The 23,675-nt window shown below is 59.9% G+C and overlaps 2 protein-coding genes and 1 long non-coding RNA gene across 5 annotated transcripts; 2 read left to right on the forward strand and 1 right to left on the reverse strand.

Annotated features, from left to right (window-relative positions):
• The first annotated feature begins 24 nt into the window (after window positions 1-24).
• On the forward strand, window positions 25-13,588 carry LOC121063147 (kallikrein-15-like). 2 transcript variants are annotated; one of them, XM_040543483.1, is made up of 7 exons: window positions 25-351; window positions 7,847-8,016; window positions 8,839-8,897; window positions 9,134-9,290; window positions 10,290-10,543; window positions 12,155-12,300; window positions 13,385-13,588. In XM_040543483.1, the coding sequence occupies exons 1-7, from the start codon at window positions 115-117 to the stop codon at window positions 13,535-13,537; spliced, it is 1,176 nt and encodes a 391-aa protein (XP_040399417.1). In that variant the 5' UTR covers window positions 25-114; the 3' UTR covers window positions 13,538-13,588. The 2 variants fall into 2 exon arrangements, with proteins under 2 accessions (XP_040399417.1, XP_040399418.1); XM_040543484.1 differs by lacking the exon at window positions 7,847-8,016 and having other exon boundaries at window positions 9,183-9,290.
• Window positions 361-1,260, reverse strand: LOC121063152. The gene is made up of 3 exons (XR_005815851.1): window positions 1,029-1,260; window positions 839-995; window positions 361-528 (listed from the first exon to the last, which is right to left on the reverse strand). It is a non-coding gene; the product is annotated as an uncharacterized LOC121063152 (long non-coding RNA).
• A 2,415-nt stretch (window positions 13,589-16,003) lies between the features above and the next one.
• On the forward strand, window positions 16,004-21,162 carry LOC121063150 (kallikrein-8-like). 2 transcript variants are annotated; one of them, XM_040543486.1, is made up of 6 exons: window positions 16,004-16,826; window positions 17,708-17,766; window positions 18,913-19,060; window positions 19,879-20,132; window positions 20,385-20,521; window positions 20,822-21,162. In XM_040543486.1, the coding sequence occupies exons 2-6, from the start codon at window positions 17,724-17,726 to the stop codon at window positions 20,972-20,974; spliced, it is 735 nt and encodes a 244-aa protein (XP_040399420.1). In that variant the 5' UTR covers window positions 16,004-16,826; window positions 17,708-17,723; the 3' UTR covers window positions 20,975-21,162. The 2 variants fall into 2 exon arrangements, with proteins under 2 accessions (XP_040399420.1, XP_040399421.1); XM_040543487.1 differs by lacking the exon at window positions 16,004-16,826 and having other exon boundaries at window positions 17,411-17,766.
• Window positions 21,163-23,675: the final 2,513 nt, after the last annotated feature.

A 23,675-nucleotide genomic window follows, 5' to 3' on the forward strand; every position in this document is an offset into this window, starting at 1 on the left:
GTCCCTGTGTCCCTGTGGCTGGTGTCCCCGTGTCCCCGTGGCTGATGTCCCTGTGGTTGATGTCCCCGTGTCCCCGTGGCTGATGTCCCCCATCCCCACGTCACCACCACACCCATGCCTCTCACGTGTCCCTTCCCCACCCTATTGTCCCCATGTCCTCCACGGGGACACCCGAGGCCACCCCACCCCCTTGGGGACGTCCCCGTGTCCCTGTGGCTGATGTCCCCATCCTTGTCCCTCGCAGGTGGCTCCAGTGGCTCGTCCAACGACAACCGCAGCTACCGCTACAGCAACCGCTACTACGGGAGCGCGGCCCCCGCGCACACCGACTACGAGATGCAGAGCCCCCAGGTACGGCCCCGGGGGGCACCCATGGGTGGCCCCGCGCCCGGGGGACGCTTCGGGTGGGTGGCACGGACCTCAGGGGTGGCCCGGTCCCAGCGGGTGGGAGAAGTGGAAATTGGGGATCCGCTTGTGGTCTTGGTGGGATCTTGGGGACCTCTGTGGGTGTGGTGGGGCCTTGGGGACCTCCATGACCGTGGTGGGACCTTGGGGACCTCCATGATCTTGGTGGGACCTTGGGGATCTCCCTTTGGGACCTCTCTGGCCATGGTGGGACCTTGGGGACCTCCCTGATCATGGTGGGACCTCCCTTGGGGACCTCCATGATCTTGGTGGCACCTTGGGGACCTCCCTTGGGGGACCTCCATGACCATGGTGGGACCATGATGACCTCCCTGACCATGATGGGACCTCCCTTGGGGACCTCCATGATCTTGGTGGCACCCTGGGGACTTCCCTTTGGGGACCTCCCTGACCATGGTGGCACCTTGGGGACCTCCATGACCGTGGTGGGACCTCCCTTGGGGACTTCTTTGGCCATGGTGGCACCTTGGGGACCTCCCTGACCATGGTGGGACCTCCCTTGGGGACCTCTTTGGCCATGGTGGCACCTTGGGGACCTCCCTTGGGGACCTCCCTGACCATGGTGGGACCTCCCTTGGTGACCTCCCTGGTCATGATGGGACCTTGGGGACCTCCCTGACCATGGTGGCACCTTGGGGACCTTCCTTGGGGACCTCCTTGGTCATGATGGGACCTTGAGGACCTCCATGACCATGGTGGCACCTTGGGGACACCCCTGGTCACACTGGGTGGCCTTGGGGGACCCCATGGCCACGTGACACCCATGGCCGCAAGGTAGGGACCCCGTAACCACGTGCCCGCCACCCTAGGGACCCCATAACCATGTGCTCCCCGCTTTAGGGACCCCATGGCCACAAGTTGAGGACCTTGGGGACCCCGTAACCACCTGCCCCCACCTTGGGGACCCCATGGCCACAAGGTAGGGACCCCAGGGACCCCATAACAATGTGACCCTCACCCTGGGGACCCCATAGTCACTAGGTAGGGACCCCATAACCAGTAGGTAGGGACCTTGGGGACCCCATAACCACCAAATGGTGACCCTGGGGACCCCATAACCACGTGCCCCCACCTTGAGGACCCCATAACCACAAGGCAGGGACCCCATACCCAGAAAATGGTGCCCCTGGGGACCCCATAACCCCCTCCCCTCACCTTAGGGACCCCATAACCACAAGGCAGGGACGCTGGGGACACCATAACCACAAAATGGGGCCCCGGGGGACCCCATAACCATGGGCCCCCACCTTGGGGACCCCATAACCACAAGGTAGGGACCTTGGGAACACGATAACCACCAAATGGTGACCCTGGGGACCCCATAACCACGTGCCCCCACCTTGAGGACCCCATAACCACAAGACAGGGACCCCATAACCACAAGGTGAGGACCTTGGAGACCCCATAACCACAAAATGGTGTCCCTGGGGCCCCTATAACCATGTGTCCCCACCCTAGGGACCCCATAACCATGTGCTCCAACCTTAGGGACCCCATAACCACAAGGTAGGGACCCCCATAACCAGTAGGTAGGGACCTTGGGGACCCCATAACCACCAAATGGTGACCCTGGGGACCCCATAACCACGTGCCCCCACCTTGAGGACCCCATAACCACAAGGCAGGGACCCCATAACCAAGTATCCCCACCCTAGGGACCCCATAACCACGAGGTAGGGACCCCATAACCAGTAGGTAGGGACCTTGGAGACCCCATAACCACCAAATGGTGACCCCAGGGACCCCATAACCACGTGCCCCCACCTTGAGGACCCCATAACCACAGGGCAGGGACCCCATACCCAGAAAATGGTGCCCCTGGGGACCCCATAACCTTGTACCCCCACCTTAGGGACCCCATAACCAGTAGGTAGGGACCTTGGGGACCCCAAAACCATAAAATGGTGCCCTTGGGGACCCCATAACCCCCTCCCCTCACTTTAGGGACCCCATACCCACAAAACGGTGACCCCAGGGACCCCATAACCCCCTCCCCTCACCTTAGGGCCCCCAAAACCCCAGGGCAGGGACCCCATAACCTTGTGCCCCCACCCTAGGGCCCCCATAACCCCAAGGCAGAGCCCCCCCCCCCCCAACCCCCCCAAACCCCATAACCCCCCCCCCCAAACCCCACTAACCCCTCTCTCTCTCTCTCTTCTCCCCCCCCAGGGCCCCCCAGCGCAGCCCCCGCGGCCGTGGCCCGCCGGGGGGGGCACGGACGCCCCCCCCCACCCCATCCCCGACGCCTTCCCCCCGCTGGCCGCCCCCAAACCGCCCCCCCTCCTCCCCCCCCCAGCTGGGGGGGGCACCGCCACCGCCCCCCCCCCTTCCTCCGCAGCGCCCCCCCCACCTCCTCCTCCTCCTCCTCCTCCTCCTCCTCCTCCCCCTCCCCCCCCCCTCCCTCCCTCCGCCGCCCCCCCACCCCAAAACCCGCCCCCCCCGCTTTTGGGGGCCCCCCCCTCCTTCCCCCGCCCCCACTACCACCACCACCACCACCACCACCACCACCACCACCACCAGCACCCCCCCCCGCCGCCGCCGCCCCCCCCGGCCCCCCCCCCAGCCGAACGGATGGAGCTGGGGGCCCCCCACCCGCCGCCCCCCCCTCCGCCGCCCCCCCCCCCCCCCCCACCGCCCCCCCGCCAGCACCCGGACTGCCACCCCTTCGCCCCCCCCCCCTCCTCGGCTTTCCGGACTCGAGGGGGGGCCACCGCCGCCGCCGCCGCCGTCGTCGTCGCCCCCCCCCTCCTCAATTCTTCTGGGGGGGGGGCGCCGCACCCCAACGAAGCCCCCCCCAGGCCCCCTTACGGGGGTCCCCACCTGCGGGGGGGGGGGCGCCCCGACCGCGAGGACTCGGCCATCTTGGGCGTCTGCGGCCCCCAGAGCACCGCCGCCAGCTCTTGACGGCCCCCCCCCTCCGCGCTTTTATTAATTATTAATTAATTAATTAATTAATTATTTGGGGGGGGGGGGAGGGAGGTGGGGGGGGGGTGTCGATTTATTATTATTGGTTTTTTTTTTTTTTTTTTTTTTTTTTTTTTAATAGGACTCGGCGCGAAACGGCCCCAAAAATGGGGGGGGGGGGGGGGTGAGTGGGTGGGGGGGCTCTTTGGGGGGGGGGCCGTCCTGGTATTTATCCCCCCCCCCCTTTTATTTGGGGGGGGGGGCGCTCCTGGGGGGGGCACCCACTTTTGGGGGAGGCACCCACCCATTTGGGGGGGGACCCATTTCGGGGGGGGGAGGGGTCACCCACTCCTGGGGGGGGGGGGCACCCATTTGGGGGGGCACCCACTCTGGGGGGGGGGGGCACCCACTTCTGGGGGGGTGGGGTCACGCACTCCTGGGGGGGGGGGGAGCACCCATTTTAGGGCTGCCCCCCCTCCCCCCCCCCCCCCATTTTGGGGTGGGGGCACCCATTTTAGGCCCCCCCCCACCTCTTTTTTATGGGGGGGGGGGTCGCCCAATTTGGGGTCACCCTCTTTTTTGGGGGGGGGGGGGTCACCCTATTTGGGGGAGGGGTCGCCCTATTTGGGGGGGGGGGGGTCACCCCTTTTAGGGCTCACCCACCTGAAGCGGGGGGGGGGGGGGGCAGCCAAAGTTTCTGGGGCGCACCCATGGGTGGGGTCCCCCCCCTTTTCTCCCCCCCTCCCCCCCCCCCCCCCCCACTTTTAGGGTTTTTGCTGTCGGGTTCAGGATTTTTTTGGGGTTGTTTTTTTTTTTTTTTTTTTTTTTTGGTTTTTTGTTTTTTTTTTTGTTTTTCTCTTTAATTTATTGTACCAAAGACGGCGCGCGGCCCCCCCCCCACACCCCCCCCCCGCAAACCCCACCCCCCCCCGGGTGCCCCCCCCCCCAAAATTTGGGGGAGGGGGTTGGGGAGGGGTCAAAAGGAGGGGGGGGGGGGTCGCGGGGGGGGGGGGGGGGGGGCAGCCCCACGGCGCCCCGGGGGAGGCCGGTGAATAAAAATAGTGATGGCAGCGCCCGCGGGTCCCTCACTGCTGGGGGGGGGGGGTTTCTATAGGGGCCGGGGGGGTCCTATAGGGGATGGGGGGGGCCTATAGGGGATGGGGGGGGGCCTATAGGGGCCGGGGAGGGCTATAGGGGCAGCGGGAGGGGGTTATAGGGACCGGAGGCGGGGATTATAGGGGCTGGGGGGGGGCCTATAGGGGATGGGGGGGGGGGCTATAGGGGATATGGGGGGCTATAGGGGATGGGGAGGTCCTATAGGGACTGGGTGGGGGGTTATAGGGGCCGGGGGGGGGGGGATTATAGGGGATGGGGGGGGCCTTTAGGGGCTGCGGAGGGCATTCTAGGGGTCGGGGAAGGGAGTTATAGGGGCTGGGGGGGGGGGGCTATAGGGGCCAGAGGGGGGATTATAGGGATTTGGGGGGGGGTTATAGGGACCAGAGAGGGGGATTATAGAGGCTTGGGGTGGACCTCTAGGGCCTGGGGGGGTATAGGGGCTGGGGGAAGGGGGTTATAGGGGCCCCTATAGGGGCTGGGGGGGCACTATAGGGGCTGGCGGAGGGCCTATAGGGGCTGGGGGGGGGACATATAGGGTCAGGGGGAGGGGGTTATAGGGGCTGGGGGGGGCTATAGGGGCCAGAGGGAGGATTATAGGGACTTGGGGGGGGTTATAGGGACCAGAGGGGGGGATTATAGAGGCTTGGGCGGGGGGGCCTATAGGGGCTGGGGGGGCCCTAAGGGGGCTGGGGGGGCTATAGGGGCTGGGGAGGAGGTTATAGGGGCTGGGGATGTCCTATAGGGGATGGGGAGGGGGTTATAGGGGCCCGGGGGGGCATATAGGGGCAGGGGGATGCCCTATAGAGGCAGGGGTTGGGGGTTTTATGGTCTGTGGAGGGGCTTATAGGGACAGGAGGGGGGGGATTATAGGGACGGGGGGCTCTATAGGGGCTGAGGAGGGGAGGCTATAGGGGTTGGGAAGGCCCTATAGGGGCTGGGAGAGGGGGTTATAGGGGCTGGGGGCGGGGCCTATAGGGGCTGGGGGAGCCTATAGGGGCGGGGGGGGCTATGGGGCAGGGGGAGGGGGTTATATGGACCCCTATAATATCCCCTAAATACACCCTAAAGCCCTCACAGGACCCCCTAAATACCACCAGGACCCCCTTTAGTCCCCCCAGCACCCCCCAAATACCCCCCTGAGACCCCCTATATCCCCCCCGGACCCCCTAAATACCCCCTGAGACCTCCTATAGCCCCCTTAGGACCCCCTAAATACCCCCTGAGACCCCCTATAACACCCCCAGGACCCCCTAAATACCCTCTAGACCACCTATAGCCCCCCCAGCATCCCCCAAATACCCCTGAGACCCCCTATAGCCCTCCCCAGAACCCCCCAAATCCCCCCTGAGACCCCCTATAGCCCCCCCAGGACACTCTAAATACCCCCTAGACCCCTTATAGCCCCCCCAGCACCCCCCAAATCCCCCCCCGAGACGCCCTGTAGCCCTACGTGGACCCCATAAATACCCCTGAGACCCCCTATAGCCCCCCAGGACCCTCTAAATACCCCCTAGACCCCTTATAGCCCCCCCCAAATCCCCCCCCGAGACCCCCTGTAGCCCTACCTGGACCCCATAAATACCCCTGAGACCCCCTATAGCCCCCCAGGACCCCCTAAATACCCCCTAGACCCCTTATAGCCCCCAAGTACCCCCCAATCCCACCTGAGACCCCCTGTAGCCCTCCCCAGAACCCCCTAAATACCCCCTGAGACCCCCTATAACGCCCCCAGGACCCCCTAAATACCCCCTAGACCCTCCTCCCATGCCCCCCCCCCCCCCATACACCTTAGCCCCCACATACACCCCTACAAGTGTGTGTGTGTGGGGGGGGGGGCAGCACCTATAGGTCCCCCCCCACCCCCTTTTGGGGAACCCGGGGCCCCCACCCTGACCCCGAGGCGCGGAAGGGACCGGGGCGTCCCCGGGTCCCACCCTGGCTTAACCGTGCCCCGTGACTCAGCCCCACAGGGCCAGTGCTTCCCAGTTGGCTACTGGGATGTACTGGGAGGGGATGGGGGGGGGTCACTGGGGGTGCCCACGGGGACCCCCGAGTCATTGGGGGGTTGGGGGGGGGGGGGAGGGGGGCCTCTGTTGGGTAATGAGCCCCAAATCATGGCTGGGAGACCCCCTTTATAGGGCAGGGATGGGTGGGAGACCCCCTCCCCCCCCCCCATATGGGGGCAGGGACCCCTATAAGGATGGTTGGGAGACCCTCTTGTTGGGTCAAGACTCCCATGGGTGCTGATGGGTGGCAGATGCCCCTATGGGGCAGGGACCCCTATAGTGATGGATCAGAGACCCCAATATGGGGCAGGGACCCCAGTAGGGACGGGTGGGAACCCCCTCTATGGGGCAGGGATGGGTGGGAGCCCCCCCCTTGTAGGGTAATGACCCCAAGACCATGGGTGCTGATGGGTGGGAGACACCCCCACCCCCCACCCCCCACCCCCCCCCAATATGGGGCAGGGGCCCCCATAGTGATGGATCAGAGACCCCCAATATGGGGCAGGGACCCCAGTAGGGACGGGTGGGAACCCCCTCTATGGGGCAGGGATGGGTGGGAGCCCCCCCCTTGTAGGGTAATGACCCCAAGACCATGGGTGCTGATGGGTGGGAGACACCCCCCACCCCCCACCCCCCACCCCCCCCCCAATATGGGGCAGGGGCCCCCATAGTGATGGATCAGAGACCCCCAATATGGGGCAGGTACCCCAGTAGGGACGGGTGGGAACCCCCTCTATGGGGCAGGGATGGGTGGGAGCCCCCCCCTTGTAGGGTAATGACCCCAAGACCATGGGTGCTGATGGGTGGGAGACACCCCCACCCCCCACCCCCCAACCCCCCCAATATGGGGCAGGGACCCCCATAGGGATGGGTAGAAGACCCCTCTATGGGACAGGGATGGGTGGACGACCCCTCTATGGGGCAGGGGCCCCCATAGTGATGGATCAGAGACCCCCAATATGGGGCAGGGACCCCAGTAGGGACAGGTGGGAACCCCCTCTATGGGGCAGGGATGGGCGCGAAACCCCCCCTTGTAGGGTAATGACCCCAAGACCATGGGTGCTGATAGGTAGAAGACCCCCCCCCCCATGGGGCAGGAACCCCAATAGTTACGGATCAGAGACCCCCGATATGGGGCAGGGACCCCCTTAGGGCTGGGTAGAAACCCCCTTTATGGGGCAGGGACCCCCACAGGGGTGGATGGGAGCCCCCTCTATGGGTGCAAGCCCCCCCTTTGTTGGGTAATGACCCCCCCCCCCCAAAAAACATGGCTAGTGATGGGGGGGAGACCCCCCCCTCTATGGGGCAGAGACCCCCCCCCCCAATACGGATGGTTGGGACCCCCAGTTTTTGGCCCATGACCCCCAACCAACCTTGACACGATTCCCGCTCAGGGCCACGTCAGCCCCGGGCCCTGCCCTGCCCCACAAGTTGCCCCATCGCGGGCGGCGCCCCCCCCCCCCCCCCCAGCGGGGCGAATCCTTCCGTCGCGCCCCGCGGGGCCGTGCCGGGATAAAAGCTCCGGGTCACCGGGAGACACCGGGAAGGAGCTGACCGGCTGCAGGTGAGCCAGGATGGGTTTGGCCCCCGGGGGTAAATTTGGGGTTTTCCCCCCACCACCACCCCCCCAGGGGTAAATTTTGGGGTTGATTTTTGCCCCCAGGGGTGACTTCTGGGGTCTTCTTTTAGCCCCAGGTGCAGGTTCAGGGTTTTTTTTGCCCCCTTGGGGCAGATTTGGGGGCTTTTTTGCCTTTAGGGACAAATCTGGGGTCTTTGTTTGCCCCAAGGACAGATTCAGTGCCTCCTTTTGCCCCTAGGGGCACATTTGGGATCTCCTTTTGCCCCCAAGGGCATCTTTTAGGGTCTTCTTTTACCCCCAGGTGCAGGTTCAGGTTTTTTTTTGCCCCCTTGGGGCAGATTTGGGGTCTTCTTTTGCCCCTAGGGGCAAATCTGGGGTCTTCTTTAGCTCCAAGGACAGATTCAGTGCCTCCTTTTGCCCCTAGGGGCAAATTTGGGGTCTCCTTTTGCCCCCAGGTGCAGGTTCAAGGGCTTCTTTAGCCCCTCTGGGGCAGATTTGGGTCTTTTGCCCCCAGGGACAGACTCAGGGTCATTTTTTGCCCCCCAAGGGCAGACTCGGTACCTCAGTTTCCCCTTGGGGCAAACCTGGGGTCTTTGCTTGCCCCTGGGGACAATTTTAGGACCCCCCCCCCCCCACTCCATCCTAGGGCACATCCAACCCCTTTGTACCCCTCCATGGCTGTTTCTGGACCCCATTTACCCTAAGGGGCAGATCCTGCCCCTTAATTACCCCCCCGGGGGTAAATCCCAGCTCCTATTTGCCCCCGGGGCAGCTCAGGACCCCCATTTGCCCCCCCTTTCTCCCCAGAATGCTGTCCCCACTCTCGGCCCTGCTGCTGCTGGCGGCGCTGGTGCTCCCTGCCAAAGGTGAGCTCCGACACATATTGGGGGGGGGGGGGGGGGCACCTCTCTGACACGTGTGTCATCGCGTGTGCAAGGGGAAGGGGCACCTCTCCAACACGCGTGTGCAAGGCGGGGGGTGGGGGGGGGGCGTCACCTCCCCGACATGTGTGTTCGGGGAGGGGGGAAGAGGGTGATTTGGGGGAAGGATCGTGGGGGGTCCCAGGCATGACACGCACACACGTGTGCCCCCCCCCCCGCAGCGAACACCAACAGCACGCGGGTTATCGGGGGGCGCCCCTGCACCCCCAGGAGCCAGCCCTGGCAGGTGGCCCTCTTCAAGGACATGCGGCTGCGCTGCGGCGGGACCCTCGTCCACCCCCAGTGGGTGCTCAGCGCCGCCCACTGCTACGTCCAAGGGTGAGCTGGTGGGGGGAAGAAAATTTGGGGTGGGGGGTGGTGGGGGCCTCCGGGGGGAACCTCTTCTACCACCCCCATGGGACCCAGACCCCCTGGTGCTCCTTTGTTCTGTCTTTCTGCCCCTTTTCTTGGTGATGCTGCTTTTCACCTCAGCTCTGCCCAATTTTCACCTTAACTCTGCCCCTTTTCCGTGTTTCTGCTCTTTTACCCTTAACTCTGCCCCTTTTCTACATATTTCTGCCCTCTTGACCTTAACTCTGCCCCTTTTCTACATATTTCTGCCCTCTTGACCTTAACTCTGCCCCTTCTCTATTTATTTTTGCCCTTTTCACCTTAACTCTGCCCCTTCTCTACATATCTCTGCCCTTTTCATCTTAACTCTGCCCCTTTTCTATATATTTCTACTCTTTTACCCTTAACTCCACCCCTTTTCTACATATTTCTACACTTTTACCCTTAACTCTGCTATTTTCTATGTATTTCTGCCCCTTTTCACCTTAACTCTGCCCCCATTCACTTTAAAACTGCTCCTTTTCTGTGTTTCTGCTCTTTTAACCCAAATTCTGTTCCTTTTCACCTTAGCTCTGCCCCCATTCACCTTAACACTGCCCTTTTCTGTGTTTCTGCTTTTAACCCAAATTTTGCCCCCTTGTCACCTTAACTCTGCCTCCATTCACTTCAGCACTACCCCTTTTCTATTTTTCTGCTCTTTTAACCCAAATTTTGCCCCTTTTCACCTTAGTTCTGCCCCCACTCACTTTAACACTGCCTCTTTTCTGTGTTTCTGCTCTTTCGACCCAAATTCTGCCCCCTTTTCACCTTAACTCTGCCCTTTTCTCTGCATTTCTGCCCCTTTTCCCTTTAACTCTGCCCCCCAGTCTTCCTCCCTTAACTCCTTCCCCATTCCTCATCCCACCCCCGGCCCCCTTAACCCTGCCCTTCCCACCCCACCGAGTGCCCCCCCCGGCCCCTCCGACCCTCCGAATTCTCCCACCACAGGCTGATGATGGTGCGTTTGGGCGAGTATAATCTGGGGAGCCTGGATGGGACGGAGCAGTTTCGCCTGGCAAGTCGCCTCGTCCGCCACCCCAGATACAACTACACCACCAAGGAGCACGACCTGATGCTGGTGCAGCTGCGCCGGCCAGTGAATTTGGGCCCCGCAGTGCGGATCCTGCCCCTGGGCACCCGCTGCCCCGCAGCCGGCACCCCCTGCCTCGTCTCGGGCTGGGGAACCACGACCAGCCCCCAGGGTATGAAGCCAAACTAAGGGGTTGGGGCCCAAAGTGGTAGTTGGGCCCAAAATGGTGGGAGAGACCATGGGGATGGGGTTCTTTGTGGTTGCGTGTCGTTGGGTTGACCCTAAAGTTGAGGATCTGGGCCCAAAGTGGAGGGGGAGACTACGGTGATGGTGGTCTTTGTGGTTGCATGTCAATGGGTTGACCCCAAAGTAGGAGATTTGGTCCCAAAATGGTGGGAGAGCCCATGAGGATGGGGTTCTTTGTGGTTGCGTGTTGTTGGGTTGACCCTAAAGTTGAGGGTCTGGGCCCAAAGTGGAGGGGGAGACAACGGTGATGGTGGTCTTTGTGGCGTCATGTTAATGGGTTGACCCCAAAGTAGGAGATTTGGGCCCAAAGTGGAGGAGAAGACCACGGTGATGGTGACCTTTGTAGCGTCATATCAATGGTTTGACCCCAAAGGAAGAGATTTGGGCCCAAAATAGAGGGGAGACCATGGTGATGGAGGTCATTGTGGTTGCATGTCGTTGGGTTGACCCTAAAGTGGGGGATCTGGGCCCAAAGTGGAGGGGGAGACTATGTCGATGGTGGTCTTTGTAGCATCATGTCAATGGGTTGACCCCTAAGTAGGAGATCTGGGCCCAAAATAGAGGGGGAGGCCATGGCGATGGAGGTCTTTGAGGTGATATGTCAATGGGTTTACCTCAAATTGGGGTATTTGTGCCCAAAAAGGAGGGGGAGGCAATAATAATGGCAATTTTTGTAGTGTCATCAATGGATTGACCCCAAAGTATGGCCCCAGAGTGGAGGAATTTGAGCCCAAAATGGAGACGGATGCCATGATATGGGGCTTTTGGGAGTGGTCTGGCCCCAAAGTGATGGGATTTGAGCCCAAAATGAAAGGGGGAGGCCATGGGGATGGCAATTGCAATGGTGGTGTGTCAATAGGATGACCCCAAAGTTAGGGGGTGGGGCCCAAAATAAAGTGGGTTGGGAGAAGTATAATGGTGGGTTGACCTAAAAATGAGAATTTTGGGGGCTTGTGGACCGATCTGGGAATGTTTCAGAGAGATCGGGTCTTTGGGGTGTAGAATTAGAGGGATATTCGTGGAAAAATAGGATTTGAGGGAAAAAATAGGGGCTTTTGGAGAAAGATTTGGGGATTTAGGGGGGCAATTTTGGAGTTTGGGAGTTTGTTTGGGGGGTCAGGGTGCAATCTGTGGAATTGGGGTTTCTTGGGAGCAATCTGGGGTTTGGGGGGCAACCTTGGGTTTGGGGAGAAATATGGGGATTTTTTTTTAAGGGTTGATTTGTTTATTTTTAAGGGTTGATTTTGTTTGTATTTAAAGGTTGATTTTTTTTTAAGGGTTGATTTTTTTTAAGGGTTGATTTTGTTTTTAAAGATTGTTTTTTTTTATTTATTTTTTTTAAGGGTTGATTTTGGTTTTTTTAAATGTTGATTTTTTTTAAGGGTTGATTTGGTTTTTTAAGAGTTGATTTGTTTTTTTTAAGGGTTGATTTGGGGTTCTTGGAGCAAACTGGGGATTCGGGGTGGGGGCTGTGCAACGTGAGGGCGTTGGCGGGGCGGCAGGCTGTTTTGGGTGAATTTTGGGGTGTTTTGGGCAGCGTCCTTCCCCAAGATCCTGCACTGTGCCAACGTGACAGTGCAGCCTGAGGCGACATGCCGGCGGGCGTACCCCCGCCTCTACACCTCCAACATGCTCTGCGCGGGGGGCATCAGCCCCGAGGGCAAGCCTGCCGACTCCTGCCAGGTGAGCACTGGGGGCAACTGGGAGCACTGGGGGCAACTGGGGGCACTGGGGGTATTGGGAGTGCTGGGGGAGCTGGGGGGAAGTGGGAGCACAGGGGAACTGGGGATGTGAAGGGCACTGGGGGCAACTGGGAAAACTAGGGACACGGAGTGTTGTGGGCTCTGGGGGCAACTGGGAGCACTGGGGGCAACTGGGGGCACTGGGGGTATTGGGAGTGCTGGGGGAGCTGGGGGGAATTAGGAGCATGGGGTATCAGGGGCATTGGGGGCAACTGGGAGCACTGGGGACACTGGGAGTGTTGGGGGCTCTGGGGACAACTGGGAGGACAGGGGGCAACTGGGGACACTGGGGGCAACTGGTGGCAGTGGGGGTATTGGGAGTGCTGGGGGAGCTGGTGGGAAGTGGGACCACTGGAAAATCGGGGACATTAAGGACACTGGGGGCAACTAGGGGCACTGGGGATACTGGGAGTGTTGGGGACTCTGGGGGCAACTGGGGGCAACTGGGGACACTGGGGATATTGGGAGTGCTGGCGGAGCTGGGAGGAATTGGGAGCACGGGGTATCAGAGGCATTGGGGGCAACTGTGAGAACTGGGGATACTGGGAGTGTTGGGGGCTCTGGGGGCAACTGGGAGCACGGGGGGCAACTGGGAGCACTGGGGGCAACTGGGGGCACTGGGGGTATTGGGAGTGCTGGTGGAGCAGGGGTGAAGTGGGAGCACTGGGGAATCTGGGACGTTATGGGCACTGGGGGCAACTGGGAGAACTGGGATCATTGGGATGTAGGGGACACTGGGGGCAACTGGAAGCACTGGGTCAACTAGGAGTACTGGGTCAACTGGGAGCACTGGGGAGAACTGGGATCTTTGGGATGTGGAGGGGGTTCTAGGTTTGGGGAGCCTTTGAAAGGTGTTGGGGAGAGAGGGGTCCGTGCCTTACTGGGAGGGGGCCCAACTGGTCCCAGTGCCCCCCAGTGGCCACCAAACTGCCCCTTGCCCTGTCCCTTGGGGTGGTTGGAGGGGGAATTAAGGGGGTGGAGGACACAGAGGGGACGGGACCCTATCCCTGTCCCCGTTCCCCCAGGGGGACTCGGGGAGCCCCCTGGTCTGCGAGGGGCAGCTGCGGGGCATCGTCTCGTGGGGTCCCTCCATCTGCAGCGACCCCCAGCGCCCCGGGGTCTACGTCAACGTCTGCCGCTACATCCCATGGATCCGCAGCGTCCTGCGGCAAAATTAGGCACCAGCAGCACCCCCTCCAGCCCCCAGACCCTTAATAAAATCCTTTCTGGCCAAGCAAACCTGGTGGTGGGCTCGTCTTGTGGTTTCCAGGGGCTCTAGTGGACCCCAATGGGTTGGGGGTGGTTTGGGGGATGGATGTGGCCGTGCGTGGGTGCATCCTCCCCTACGGGTGTTGGTCAGAGCTTATGGGGGGGGGGGTCAGGCTTGGAAATCTTGAGAGGGGCAGAGTTGAGGGGTGAATATGGAGGGAGCAGAGTTAAGAATACCTCTATTTTTGGGGGACGGAGTTAAAGATATCTCCATTTTGGGGGGCAAAGTAAAGGATATCTCCATTTTGGGGGGCAAAGTTACGGGTATCTCCATGATATGAAGGGGCAGATTTAAGGGTATCTCCATTTTGGGGGCAGAATAAAGGGTATCTACATTTTGGGGGGCAGAGTTAAGGATATCTCCTTTTTGGGGGGCAGAATTATGGGTATCTCCTTTCTGGGGGCAGAGTTAAGGGTATCTCCGTGATATGGAGGGGCAGAGTTAAGGATCTCTCTATTTTGGGGGACAGGGTTAAGGATATCTCCATTTTGGGGGGCAAAGTTAATGGTATCTCCATTTTGGGGGGCAGAATTAAGGATATCTCAATTTTGGGGGGGCAGAGTTAAGGACATCTCAGTTTGGGCAGGCAGAGTTATGGTTATATCCACACTTGGGGGGCAGACTTTAGGGTACCTCTGTGCCACGGAGGAGCAGACCTAAGGGGATGCACCCACGAAACCATTCCCATCTGGGGACTGGGACCAGTTTGGGACCCCCAGTACGAGGGAACTGCCAGGGCAGGGCACTGAGAACCCCCCACAAGTTAATCCCACCCCCAATTAATCTCTACCACCCCCAATTAATCTCTTCCACCCAATTAATCTCTACCCCCCCAATTAATCTCTACCCCCCCCAATTAATCTCTACCCCCCCAATTATTCTCTACCTCCCCAATTAATCTCTACCCCTCCAACTAATCTCTACCCCCCCAATTAATCTCTACCTCCCCAATTAATCTCCCTCCCCCCCAAATTAATTTCACTTCCCCCATCGGGGCGAGGGCTGCCTCGGCCTCCCTGGTGCAGGGCACTGTGGGAGCTCCATGCAGGCTGGGACAGCCCAGGTTAATTAAAGCCGAGTAATTACAACCCTGCCGACTTGCCTGGAGCCCAATTAGCACCCGAGCTCATTAGGGGCCTCTTGACAAGCCTGGAGCTGGTTGGGCAACGAGGTGCCCAGGGCAAGTCGAGACGGTCCAAGAGGGCTGAGTCAGCCCAGCCCAGCCCAGTCCGGCCCAGTGACGGGGCAGGGTTAAACTGGGATTTTCAGAGAACTGGAAGGACCCGCTCGGGCCGAGAGCGGGCCGCGGCGGCGGCTCCCTGCCCCCGAGGTGTCGCGGGGCCTGGGCGGCTCCCCAGGGTCTGCTGGGGTTGGACTGGGAGCAACTGGGAGCAACTGGGAGGCCCCGTGTGGAGGAAGGGGTGGAGATGTGGGCACGTTTCCTCCTCCTCTGGAGGGAGGGAGGGAGAGAAATGGGGCTGTCCCTTGGTGTGTTCCCCCCCACCTCAACCCTGATGCCTGGTGTGGGGTCACCTCCTCCCCATGGCCTTGGGGATGGGGTGGAAATGCCTGTGGGGTCTGCCCCGAGAGGTGGCCAGCAACGAAGGCAAGAAAGAAATCTGAGAAAATGAGGAAAATTCAGAAAAAAAAAAAAAAAGAAAATACAGAAAATGGGACAAGAAAAGATGAAGCTGCGTCCTGGTGCCACTCAACCACCCTTGGCCAACCCCAAGTTGAGGAGACACCTTAGAGAGCTGACCTGCTGGAGGTGGAACCTGGCACGTTCTCAACGCGCCTTCTCCATCTCTGGATCCCACTTCCATCAAGGAGATGTTTTTTGGGGCCAACCCCTTCAGAACCAACGTCCTGGTGCACCTTTAACCATCCTCATCCAATCCTGGATGAAGGAAGGAGATGTTCTGTGGTCCAGCCCCACCTGAGATACGCCCTCTTGACTGTCCTCATCCATCCCAAGGTCCCGTGTCCACCTTTGGGATTTGATCCCATCAGAGCCACGCGTCAATGTTTTCTCATCCACCTTCTTCAAGCCCCAGGTCTTCCACCCAGCACGGAGCAACATTTTGCAGATGGAGCCACAGGAGATGTGTCCTGATGCAACTCTCACCCAACATCATCCAATCATCGGTTCCTGCACCTGAGGAAGAGATGCATTTTGGGATCCAACCAAGTCAGGGCTGCATCCTGATGTCCTCCTGATGATTATTCTCCAGCTCTAGGTCTCACACTTAGCAAGGACACACGGTTTGGGGTTGACTTCACTGGAGACATGTCCTGGTGTCCTCTCAACCATCTTTGTTCAACTCGAGGTCCTGGGTCTAATGAAGAGCCATTTTGGGGGGTTTCAGCCTGGAAGAGCTGCATCCTGGGGCCTCAACCATCCTCCTCCACCTCCTCAACCACCTCAACCATCCTTCTCCAACCTCAGTGTCCAACGAGGAGCCATGTTTTAGGGTTGCCTTCACTGGACATGTGTTCTGGTGCCCTCTCAAGCAACTTGAGGTCCCGTGACCAATTAGGAGCCACGTTTTGGGTTCGAACCCAGCAGAGCTGCATCCTGGGGACTTCTTGACCATCCTCCTCCAACCTCAGTGTCCGACGAGGAGCCATGTTTTAGGGTTGACATCACTGGACACGTGTCCTGGTGTCCTCTCAACCATCTACGTCCAACTTGAGGTCCTGTGGCCAATTAGGAGCCACATTTTGGGTTTCAGCCCAGAAGAGCTGCGTCTTGGAGCCTTCTCAATGATCCTCTTCCAACCTCAGTGTCCAACGAGGAGCCACAATTTGGGGGTTGACATCACCGGACACGTGTCCTGGTGCCCTCTCAACCAACTTGAGGTCCCGTGACCAATTAGGAGCCACATTTTGGGTTTGAACCCTGCAGAGCTGCATCGTGGGGCCTCCTCGACCATCCCCATCCCAACCCGGTGCCCCCGACCCATCCAGGTGCCACCTGGGGTCACCCCACGGTGTGGGCTTCCCGGAGCCGGGCGGAAGGTGCCACGGCCGTGGCCAGATTAGAGGCGAAGGCGGAGGAAGCCGTTTCCTCCTCCGGCCCCAGATAAAAACCCGGGGCTGGCGGTGGCAAGAGGAAGACGCGCCCGCGGCCGCGGCGCTTCACCAGCTCGGGTGGAGCCTCCCCTCCCCGTGGCCGCGCGGCCTCACGCCAGCCCCCGGTAGGAACGTGGGGCCTCAGGGTCGGGGTGGGGACATTGGGAGGGGGTGGGGGGTCCCTGGTGTGCCCCGGGGGGAAATCGGGGCGGCTCCTGTCCTTCCCTCGCATCTCTCCTCCCTCCTCCCCTCCATCTCGTCCTTCTTGTCTTCCCTCGTCCTTACCTCCCTCCTCCTTTCCTATCCTGCAGGCCTCCTGTGCTCCTTTGCCTTCCTCCCTTCCTCCTTTCTCTCCTCCTTTCTGTCCTCCTTTCCCCTTTCTGTCCTCCCTTACTCTTTTCTGTCCTCCCTTCCCCTTTCTGTCCTCCCTTCCCCTTTCTGTCCTCCATTTCATTTTTTGTCCTCCCTTCCTCCTTTTTTTCCTTCCTCCTTTCTGTCCTCCCTTCCTCCTTTCTGTCCTCCCTTCCTCCTTTCTGTCTTTCCTTCCATTTTCTGTCCTCCCTTCCATTTTCTGTCCTCCCTTCCATTTTCTGTCCTCCCTTCCTCCTTTCTGTCCTCCCTTCCCCTTTCTGTCCTCCCTTCCCCTTTCTGTCCTCCCTTCCCCTTTCTGTCCTCCCTTCCTCCTTTTCATCCTCCCTTCCGTTTTCTGTCCTCCCTTCCTCCTTTTTGTCCTCCCTTCCTCCTTTTTGTCCTTTCTCCTTTTCATCCTCCCTTCCTTCTTTCTGCCCTCCTGTGCTCCCTTTCTCATCCTCCCTTCTTATCCTCATTTGCCTCCCGTCATTTCCTTCCCGTAACCTTCCCCTTCCTCCTTCTCCTCCCATTCCCATTGCCTTCCCCTTTCCCTCCTTCCCCAGTGCCCCACATCCTCACCCCGACCCCCACCCTGACCCCCACCCCGCCAGGGCCCACCCAGGGTCAGAGCCACCCCGTTGCTGTCTCCTCACAGCTCCTGGCCCTCCGGTATGAAGGTCCTGGTCGTGATGCTCCTGGTGCTGGTGACCGCAGGTAGGAGAGGTCCTGGGGGTCCTGCATCTGCCCCAGGGATTCTGCGTCCACCCGTGGGACCCCCATGTCCACTTTGGATGTCCCCCCACATACACCTGTGGGACCCCCATATCCACCTTTATTTCCCTACGTCCACCCATGGGACCCTGTGTCCACTTTGGATGTTCCATGTCCCCCTGTGGGACCCCCATGTCCACCTTTATTTCCCCACATCCACCAATGAGACCCCCATGTCCACTTTGGGTGTCCCATGTCCACCTGTGTAACCCCCTTGTCCACTTTGGATGTCCCACGTCCACCTGTGGGACCCCCATGTCCACTTGGGATGTCCCACGTCCACCCACGGGACCCCCGATGTCCACCTTTATTTCCCCACGTACACCCATGGGACCCCTCAGGTCTACTTTGGGTATCCCACGTCCACCTGTGGGACCCGCATGTCCACTTTGGATGTCCCACGTCCACCCATGGGACCCCCATGTTCACTTCAGATGTCCCACGTCCACCCGTGGGACCCCCATGTCCACTTTGGATGTCCCACATCCACCCATGGGACCCCCCATTGGTTGTCCCACATTCACTCATGGGACACCTATGTCCACCTTGGCTGCCCCACGTCCACCCATGGGACCCTCACATCCATCCCAGGGGTCCCACACCTACCCTGGTGGTCTTGTGTGTGCAGGTGGGACCCCCAAGTCCACCCCAGATGCTCCTCTTCTGCCCCAGGTCCCGTGACCACCTATGGGACCACCCCATGCACCCTGGGACCCCTTGTCCACCCCAGGTGCCCTCCAGCCACCCTGGAGGCCCCACTTCCATGCGTGGGGCTGCCTCCCATTCACCTTGGGCGCCTTCCAACTACCCCGCCTCCACCTTGGTTGCCCCACATCTGCCTCAAGGGGCCACCAGGTGCCCCAAGATGCCCCCCCCATCCACCCTGGAGACCCCCATCTATCCCAGGTGCCCCTTGACCACCCAGTGGTCCCTTCCAGCCTGGGTTGGCCTCGTCCACCATTGATTCACCTCCTTGTTCGTGGCTCAGGGGACGTGTGGCAGTGGAGAGGGTCCCAGCCCACCCGTGTCCAGTGGTCCTGGGTCCCAGGCTGCCCACGTCCCCCCTGCCATGTCCCTTTGTCCCCACAGCCTCGAGGAACGTCCTGTGGGTGATCGAGGGGACCTCCTGCGACCTGCCCTGGCAGGCTGCCCTCTTCAAAGGGGACAAGTTCATCTGTGGGGGGACGCTGGTGGCCAGGAACTGGGTGCTGACGGCTGCCCACTGCCACGTCCCGGGGTAGGAGGACATGGGGGAGCAACGCCTGGGGGGTGTTGGTGGCAATGGGCTCAGGCCGCTCAGGAATCAGCCAGGGTTGATCTGGGGTCCTTCTCTGTGGCCAAGCAGGCTGGGGGGCTTGATGGCATCTCAGCGGGTTTCACTCTACCTTTTTTGGGGCTACTGTACCCTTAACTCTGCCCTTTTCCTCCCCATTTGTACAAATAACATTAACTCTGCCCATTCTTGACCTGTGAATACCCTTAACTCCACCCGTTTCCTCCCTATTTGTACAAATAACCTTAACTCTGCCCATTCTTGAGCTGCAAATACCCATAACTCTGCCCTTTTCCTCCTCATTTTTACAAATAACATTAATTCTGCCCATTTTCTGGGCATGTGTAGCTTCAACTGTTTCTTTCCCTTTTTCTTTTTTCCTTTCTATTCTTTTCTTTTTCTTTTTTTTTTTTTTTTTTTTTTTGGAGGAGGGGAGGGGATCCATACCCTTAACTCTTTTTTTTTTTTTTATGATTATCTATAACCTTAACTCTGCCCCCTTTTCCAGCCACTTATAACCCAAGCTCTGCCTCTTCAACGACGACATATAGCCTTAACTCTGCCCATTTTATGCCTTTATATAACCTTAACCCTGCCCTTTTTATGACTCTGTATCACCTTGTCTCTGCCCTTCTCTGCTTTTGCTTCTTCCACCTTTGTCACCACCTTCTGGGACCTCAGCTCTGCCCCCGCCCCTGTTTTGTGGGGGTCCTTGGGGCCCCCACAACCTCTCCAACCATGATGGGTTTGTCTTGATGGGTTCATCCAACCTTTGGCTCTAGCTTCATCAACGTGCGGCTGGGGGGCCGGGGCCCCAAGGATCCAGGAATCTCCGAGCAGCGGCGGCTCTCGGCCAAGGTCATCAGCTACCCGCGCTATGACCCGGCCACCAAGGACGGTGACCTGATGCTTGTCAAGCTCCTCCAACCCGTCCACATCAACGAGCGGGTGAAGCCGCTGCCGCTGGCCTCCCACTGTCCAGTGCCTGGCAAGACGTGCCAGATCTCAGGATGGGGGTCCACCACCAGTCCCGAAGGTATGAAACCGGTAGCCTAAGACTCAGAAGGCTGGGCATCCTGATATAACCCTTGGACATCCTTCCAAGGATGTCCACATCACCTTGGGGTTCCTTGGACATCCTTCTCCTCCCAAGGAACCCAGGTGTCCATGTCACCTTGGGGTTCCCCTTGGTGTCACTGAGAGAAACATGGGGACAAGCCCCAGGGCAGAGTCTGAGAGGTCAGAGTTGGGACCCTCCGTGTGACTTTGTGTTCTCCATCACCCACAGTCACCTTCCCCGAGGACCTCCACTGTGCCAAGGTCACCATCGTCTCAGAGGAGCAGTGCCGGCGCATCTACCCCGGCTCCATCACCCCCAACATGGTGTGCGCAGGCGAACCCCGCAACCGTGCCGACTCCTGCCAGGTGGGTGCAAGTTTTGGCCACCCCAGACCCCTCTGATCATTTGGGACCCCACAGTGGTGTTGGGATGAGAACTGACACAACCTATTATAGCCAGCGGCACCCGGAGGGGATTTGGGTACGTGGGGTGGGAGGTGAGATGGCGTCGTGCAGGGATTGAGGAGAACATCTCTGTGGTGGGTCTTCATGTTCACCTCTTTGGAGATCCCGGGATGGCCCGGAAATGGCCCCAAATTCGGGGTGAATCTATGGGGCAGACTGTGAGCCCCAGGCCCCCAAGTGCCACCCCTCTTTCCCCGGCAGGGTGACTCTGGGGGACCCCTCGTGTGTGACGGACGGCTCCAGGGCATAGTCTCCTGGGGCCCGGGCGTCTGCGGGGACCCCCAAAAACCCGGTGTCTACGTCAACCTCTGCAAATACACCCGGTGGATCCAGGAAACGATGAGAAGGAACTGAGCCCCCAGCCCCAGCCCATCCCCAGCTCCGATGGCCGCAGGACGGGCCCTGCAGCACCTCCTCCTCCTCCTCCCCGATGAAGGTCCCCGGAGCCGGCCGGTCCGAGCACCGGGACACGCGCCCCGGGGTGGGCAGGGGCCAGCCGCGGGGCCCTGTGGAGATGTCGATGAATAAAGTTTTATGACGTGGCTTTGCGCCATGTCTTCAGCGGGTGGAGTGCAGCTCTGGGAGCTTGAGGTGCCTCCGATTGCCCCAGGTCTTGTAGGGGCAGGAGAGGACAACCAGCTTTGGGCCAAACCAGATGGCCCTACTGCAGCTAGACCTGTTGACACCACTGTGGGGTGGATGTCTCTTTTGGCCCCACCATGGGGTAGACATGTTGGCCCCTCTGCAGGTAGATCATTTGGCCCTGTCATGGGGTAGACCTGTTGACCTCGCCATGGGGTAGACGTGTTGACCCCATCATGGAGAAGACCACCACGAGGTAGATCTACTGGCCCCATCGTAGGCCTCCTCATCATGGAGCAGACATTTTGACCTTGCCATGGGGTAAACCATGATCTACCATGGGGTAGGTCATTTGGCCCCACCATGGGGTAGATCATTTGGCCCCACCACGGGGTAGACCATCACAATGTAGATCTCCTGGCCCCATTTTGGATAGATCTGTTGGTGTCACCACAGGGCAGAACTGTTGAACCCACCATGGGGTAGACCCGTTGACCCCACTGCAGGTAGACTTGGCTTCACCATGGGGCAGACCCGCCGACCTTGCCATGGAGTAACTCCATTGGCTCTGCTCCAGGTTGACCTCACCATGGGGTAGACCTGTTGGTCCCTTTATGGAGTAGATCCGCTGGCTGTTTTGGGGTTGCCCAGGACCCTTCCCACCACCACGGTGGGGACAAAATCCATCTCAGCATCCTCCCCCAAGAGAGACGAGCCCTCACAACGCCCTGGGTTCAGACCTTCCTTCTTGGTCCCCCCACCCCAGCCGTGTCTCCACGGGCAGGCGCATGACCAGGGACAATTTCCCATCCCCAGAGGGGAGAAATTTCCCCGTGACTCAGCTGGAGAAGAAGGGGCCTAATTTCCCAACCTGGGGTAACTTTGGCGGCGCATAAGGGCTGTTTTGCTTCCCTGACGGGTATGCAACGGGCAGAGAGCATCCAGCCAGGGCACGTTGGCTTGCGAGCGGGAAGAAATCACCTGCTGGAGGCCAAATTTACCTGTTTGCATGGATCCAAGGCCTCTATTTTGAAGAATGGAGGGGTTGGGGGGATTTTTTCTCCTCCATGGGGTCCATGCGGCCCCACCGTGGTGATGGGGCTGGATGGAGAGCAGTGCCAACCCGGCTTCACCATGGTGGGTCCATGTAAAGGGTGAGGGATTTTGGTGGGCTGCAGAAGCACATCCACGCTTTCCCCCTTGCGGGAGGAGGTCCGGCAAGGTCACACCATCACGTGTTGTCCCTTGTGGCTCAGTGGGGCGGGGAGCGACGCCAGCTGCCTTGCGTAAGGCACCCCCTCCCTCTTCCCCCACGTGGCCAGGACCTGATGCACCGGAGGGTGTGGGCCTCGTCTAGCCACTGCGGCGGGGAAAGAGGTTTTGGTCCAGGTCCAAACCCCCAGGGAGGCGGAAGAATGGCTTTCCATCATTGCTGGGTCCGACGGTGGCCACCGGTGGCTTCCGGCTCTTCGCTCAGCCTTTCACAAGGATGTTCGAGCCTTTGGGGTTACAGAATCCTACAGAGGTTTGGCGTGGAAGGTCCCAGGTTGGTGGCCATCAGATGTGGTGGGCTACCACAGTGGGCTCTTAACAGCTCCTCCATCATCCATGGATGTCTGGTCAAGGTGCCTTTTGAGATCTATCAATGTGTCCTTGGAGATCCAGTCAACATGTCCATGGAGGTCCGGTCAACGTGTCCTTGGATGTCTGGTCAACGTGTCCTTGGAGGTCTGGTCAATGTGTCCATGGACATCTATCAATATGTCCATGAAGACACGGTCAAGGCATCCATTGGGGTCTACCCAACATGCCCATGGAGCTCTGGTCAATGCATCTAATGAGGTCTTCTCCTTGCATCCATGGAGGGTTGTTCACCGCACCCACTGGGGTCTGTGCAATGCAACCGTTGAAGCCTGGTCAACACAGCCCTCGTGGTCAGGCCAAGATGGTGACAGAGGTGCCGGTGACACAGCTGGGTCTTGTTAGTCACCACGTCCATGGAAGTGAGATTAAAACATCCTGTAGTCAAGTCAACGGGACCACCACAGAGCCTGGTCCTGCTGGCCATGGAAATGAGCCACCAGAAGGAGACGTCTGTTGACCTTGGGGTGTCACATCGGGGGGCTTGGAGGTCCTCGGACACCCTGGTGTCCCCCACGTCTGCCACTGCCATGCCAGGGATAGCTGGAATGCAACCACTGCCACCACGTCCACAAAACTGTCACTGCCGGCACCCGACACCACTATTCCTGTGTCACCCGTGTCCCCTGAGCCACCCCCTGTGTCAGCCAGGGCACTGCCACCCACGGTGCTGCCAGCCCTTGTGTCAACCAGGGCCACCCCCTCCTCCCTCCCTCCTGGGTCATCCAGGGCACTGCCACCCACGGTGCTGCCACCCCGGGTGTCAACCAGGGCCACCCACCGTGTCACCCAGGGTGCTGCCAACCCCTTGTGTCACCCAGGGCCACCCCTG

This window comes from Cygnus olor, unplaced genomic scaffold (assembly GCF_009769625.2).
Source record: "Cygnus olor isolate bCygOlo1 unplaced genomic scaffold, bCygOlo1.pri.v2 S94, whole genome shotgun sequence".
Lineage (NCBI taxonomy): Eukaryota > Metazoa > Chordata > Aves > Anseriformes > Anatidae > Cygnus > Cygnus olor.

Coding starts and splice junctions, on each gene's coding strand:
- LOC121063147 (XM_040543483.1), top strand. CDS start 115: ATGCCTCTCACGTGTCCCTTCCCCACCCTATTGTCCCCATGTCCTCCA. Junction 8,898..9,133: donor GCTGGTGCTCCCTGCCAAAG/GTGAGCTCCGAC, acceptor CCCCCCCCGCAG/CGAACACCAACAGCACGCGG. Junction 10,544..12,154: donor AACCACGACCAGCCCCCAGG/GTATGAAGCCAA, acceptor TGTTTTGGGCAG/CGTCCTTCCCCAAGATCCTG.
- LOC121063150 (XM_040543486.1), top strand. CDS start 17,724: ATGAAGGTCCTGGTCGTGATGCTCCTGGTGCTGGTGACCGCAG. Junction 17,767..18,912: donor CCTGGTGCTGGTGACCGCAG/GTAGGAGAGGTC, acceptor TTGTCCCCACAG/CCTCGAGGAACGTCCTGTGG. Junction 19,061..19,878: donor GCCCACTGCCACGTCCCGGG/GTAGGAGGACAT, acceptor CTTTGGCTCTAG/CTTCATCAACGTGCGGCTGG.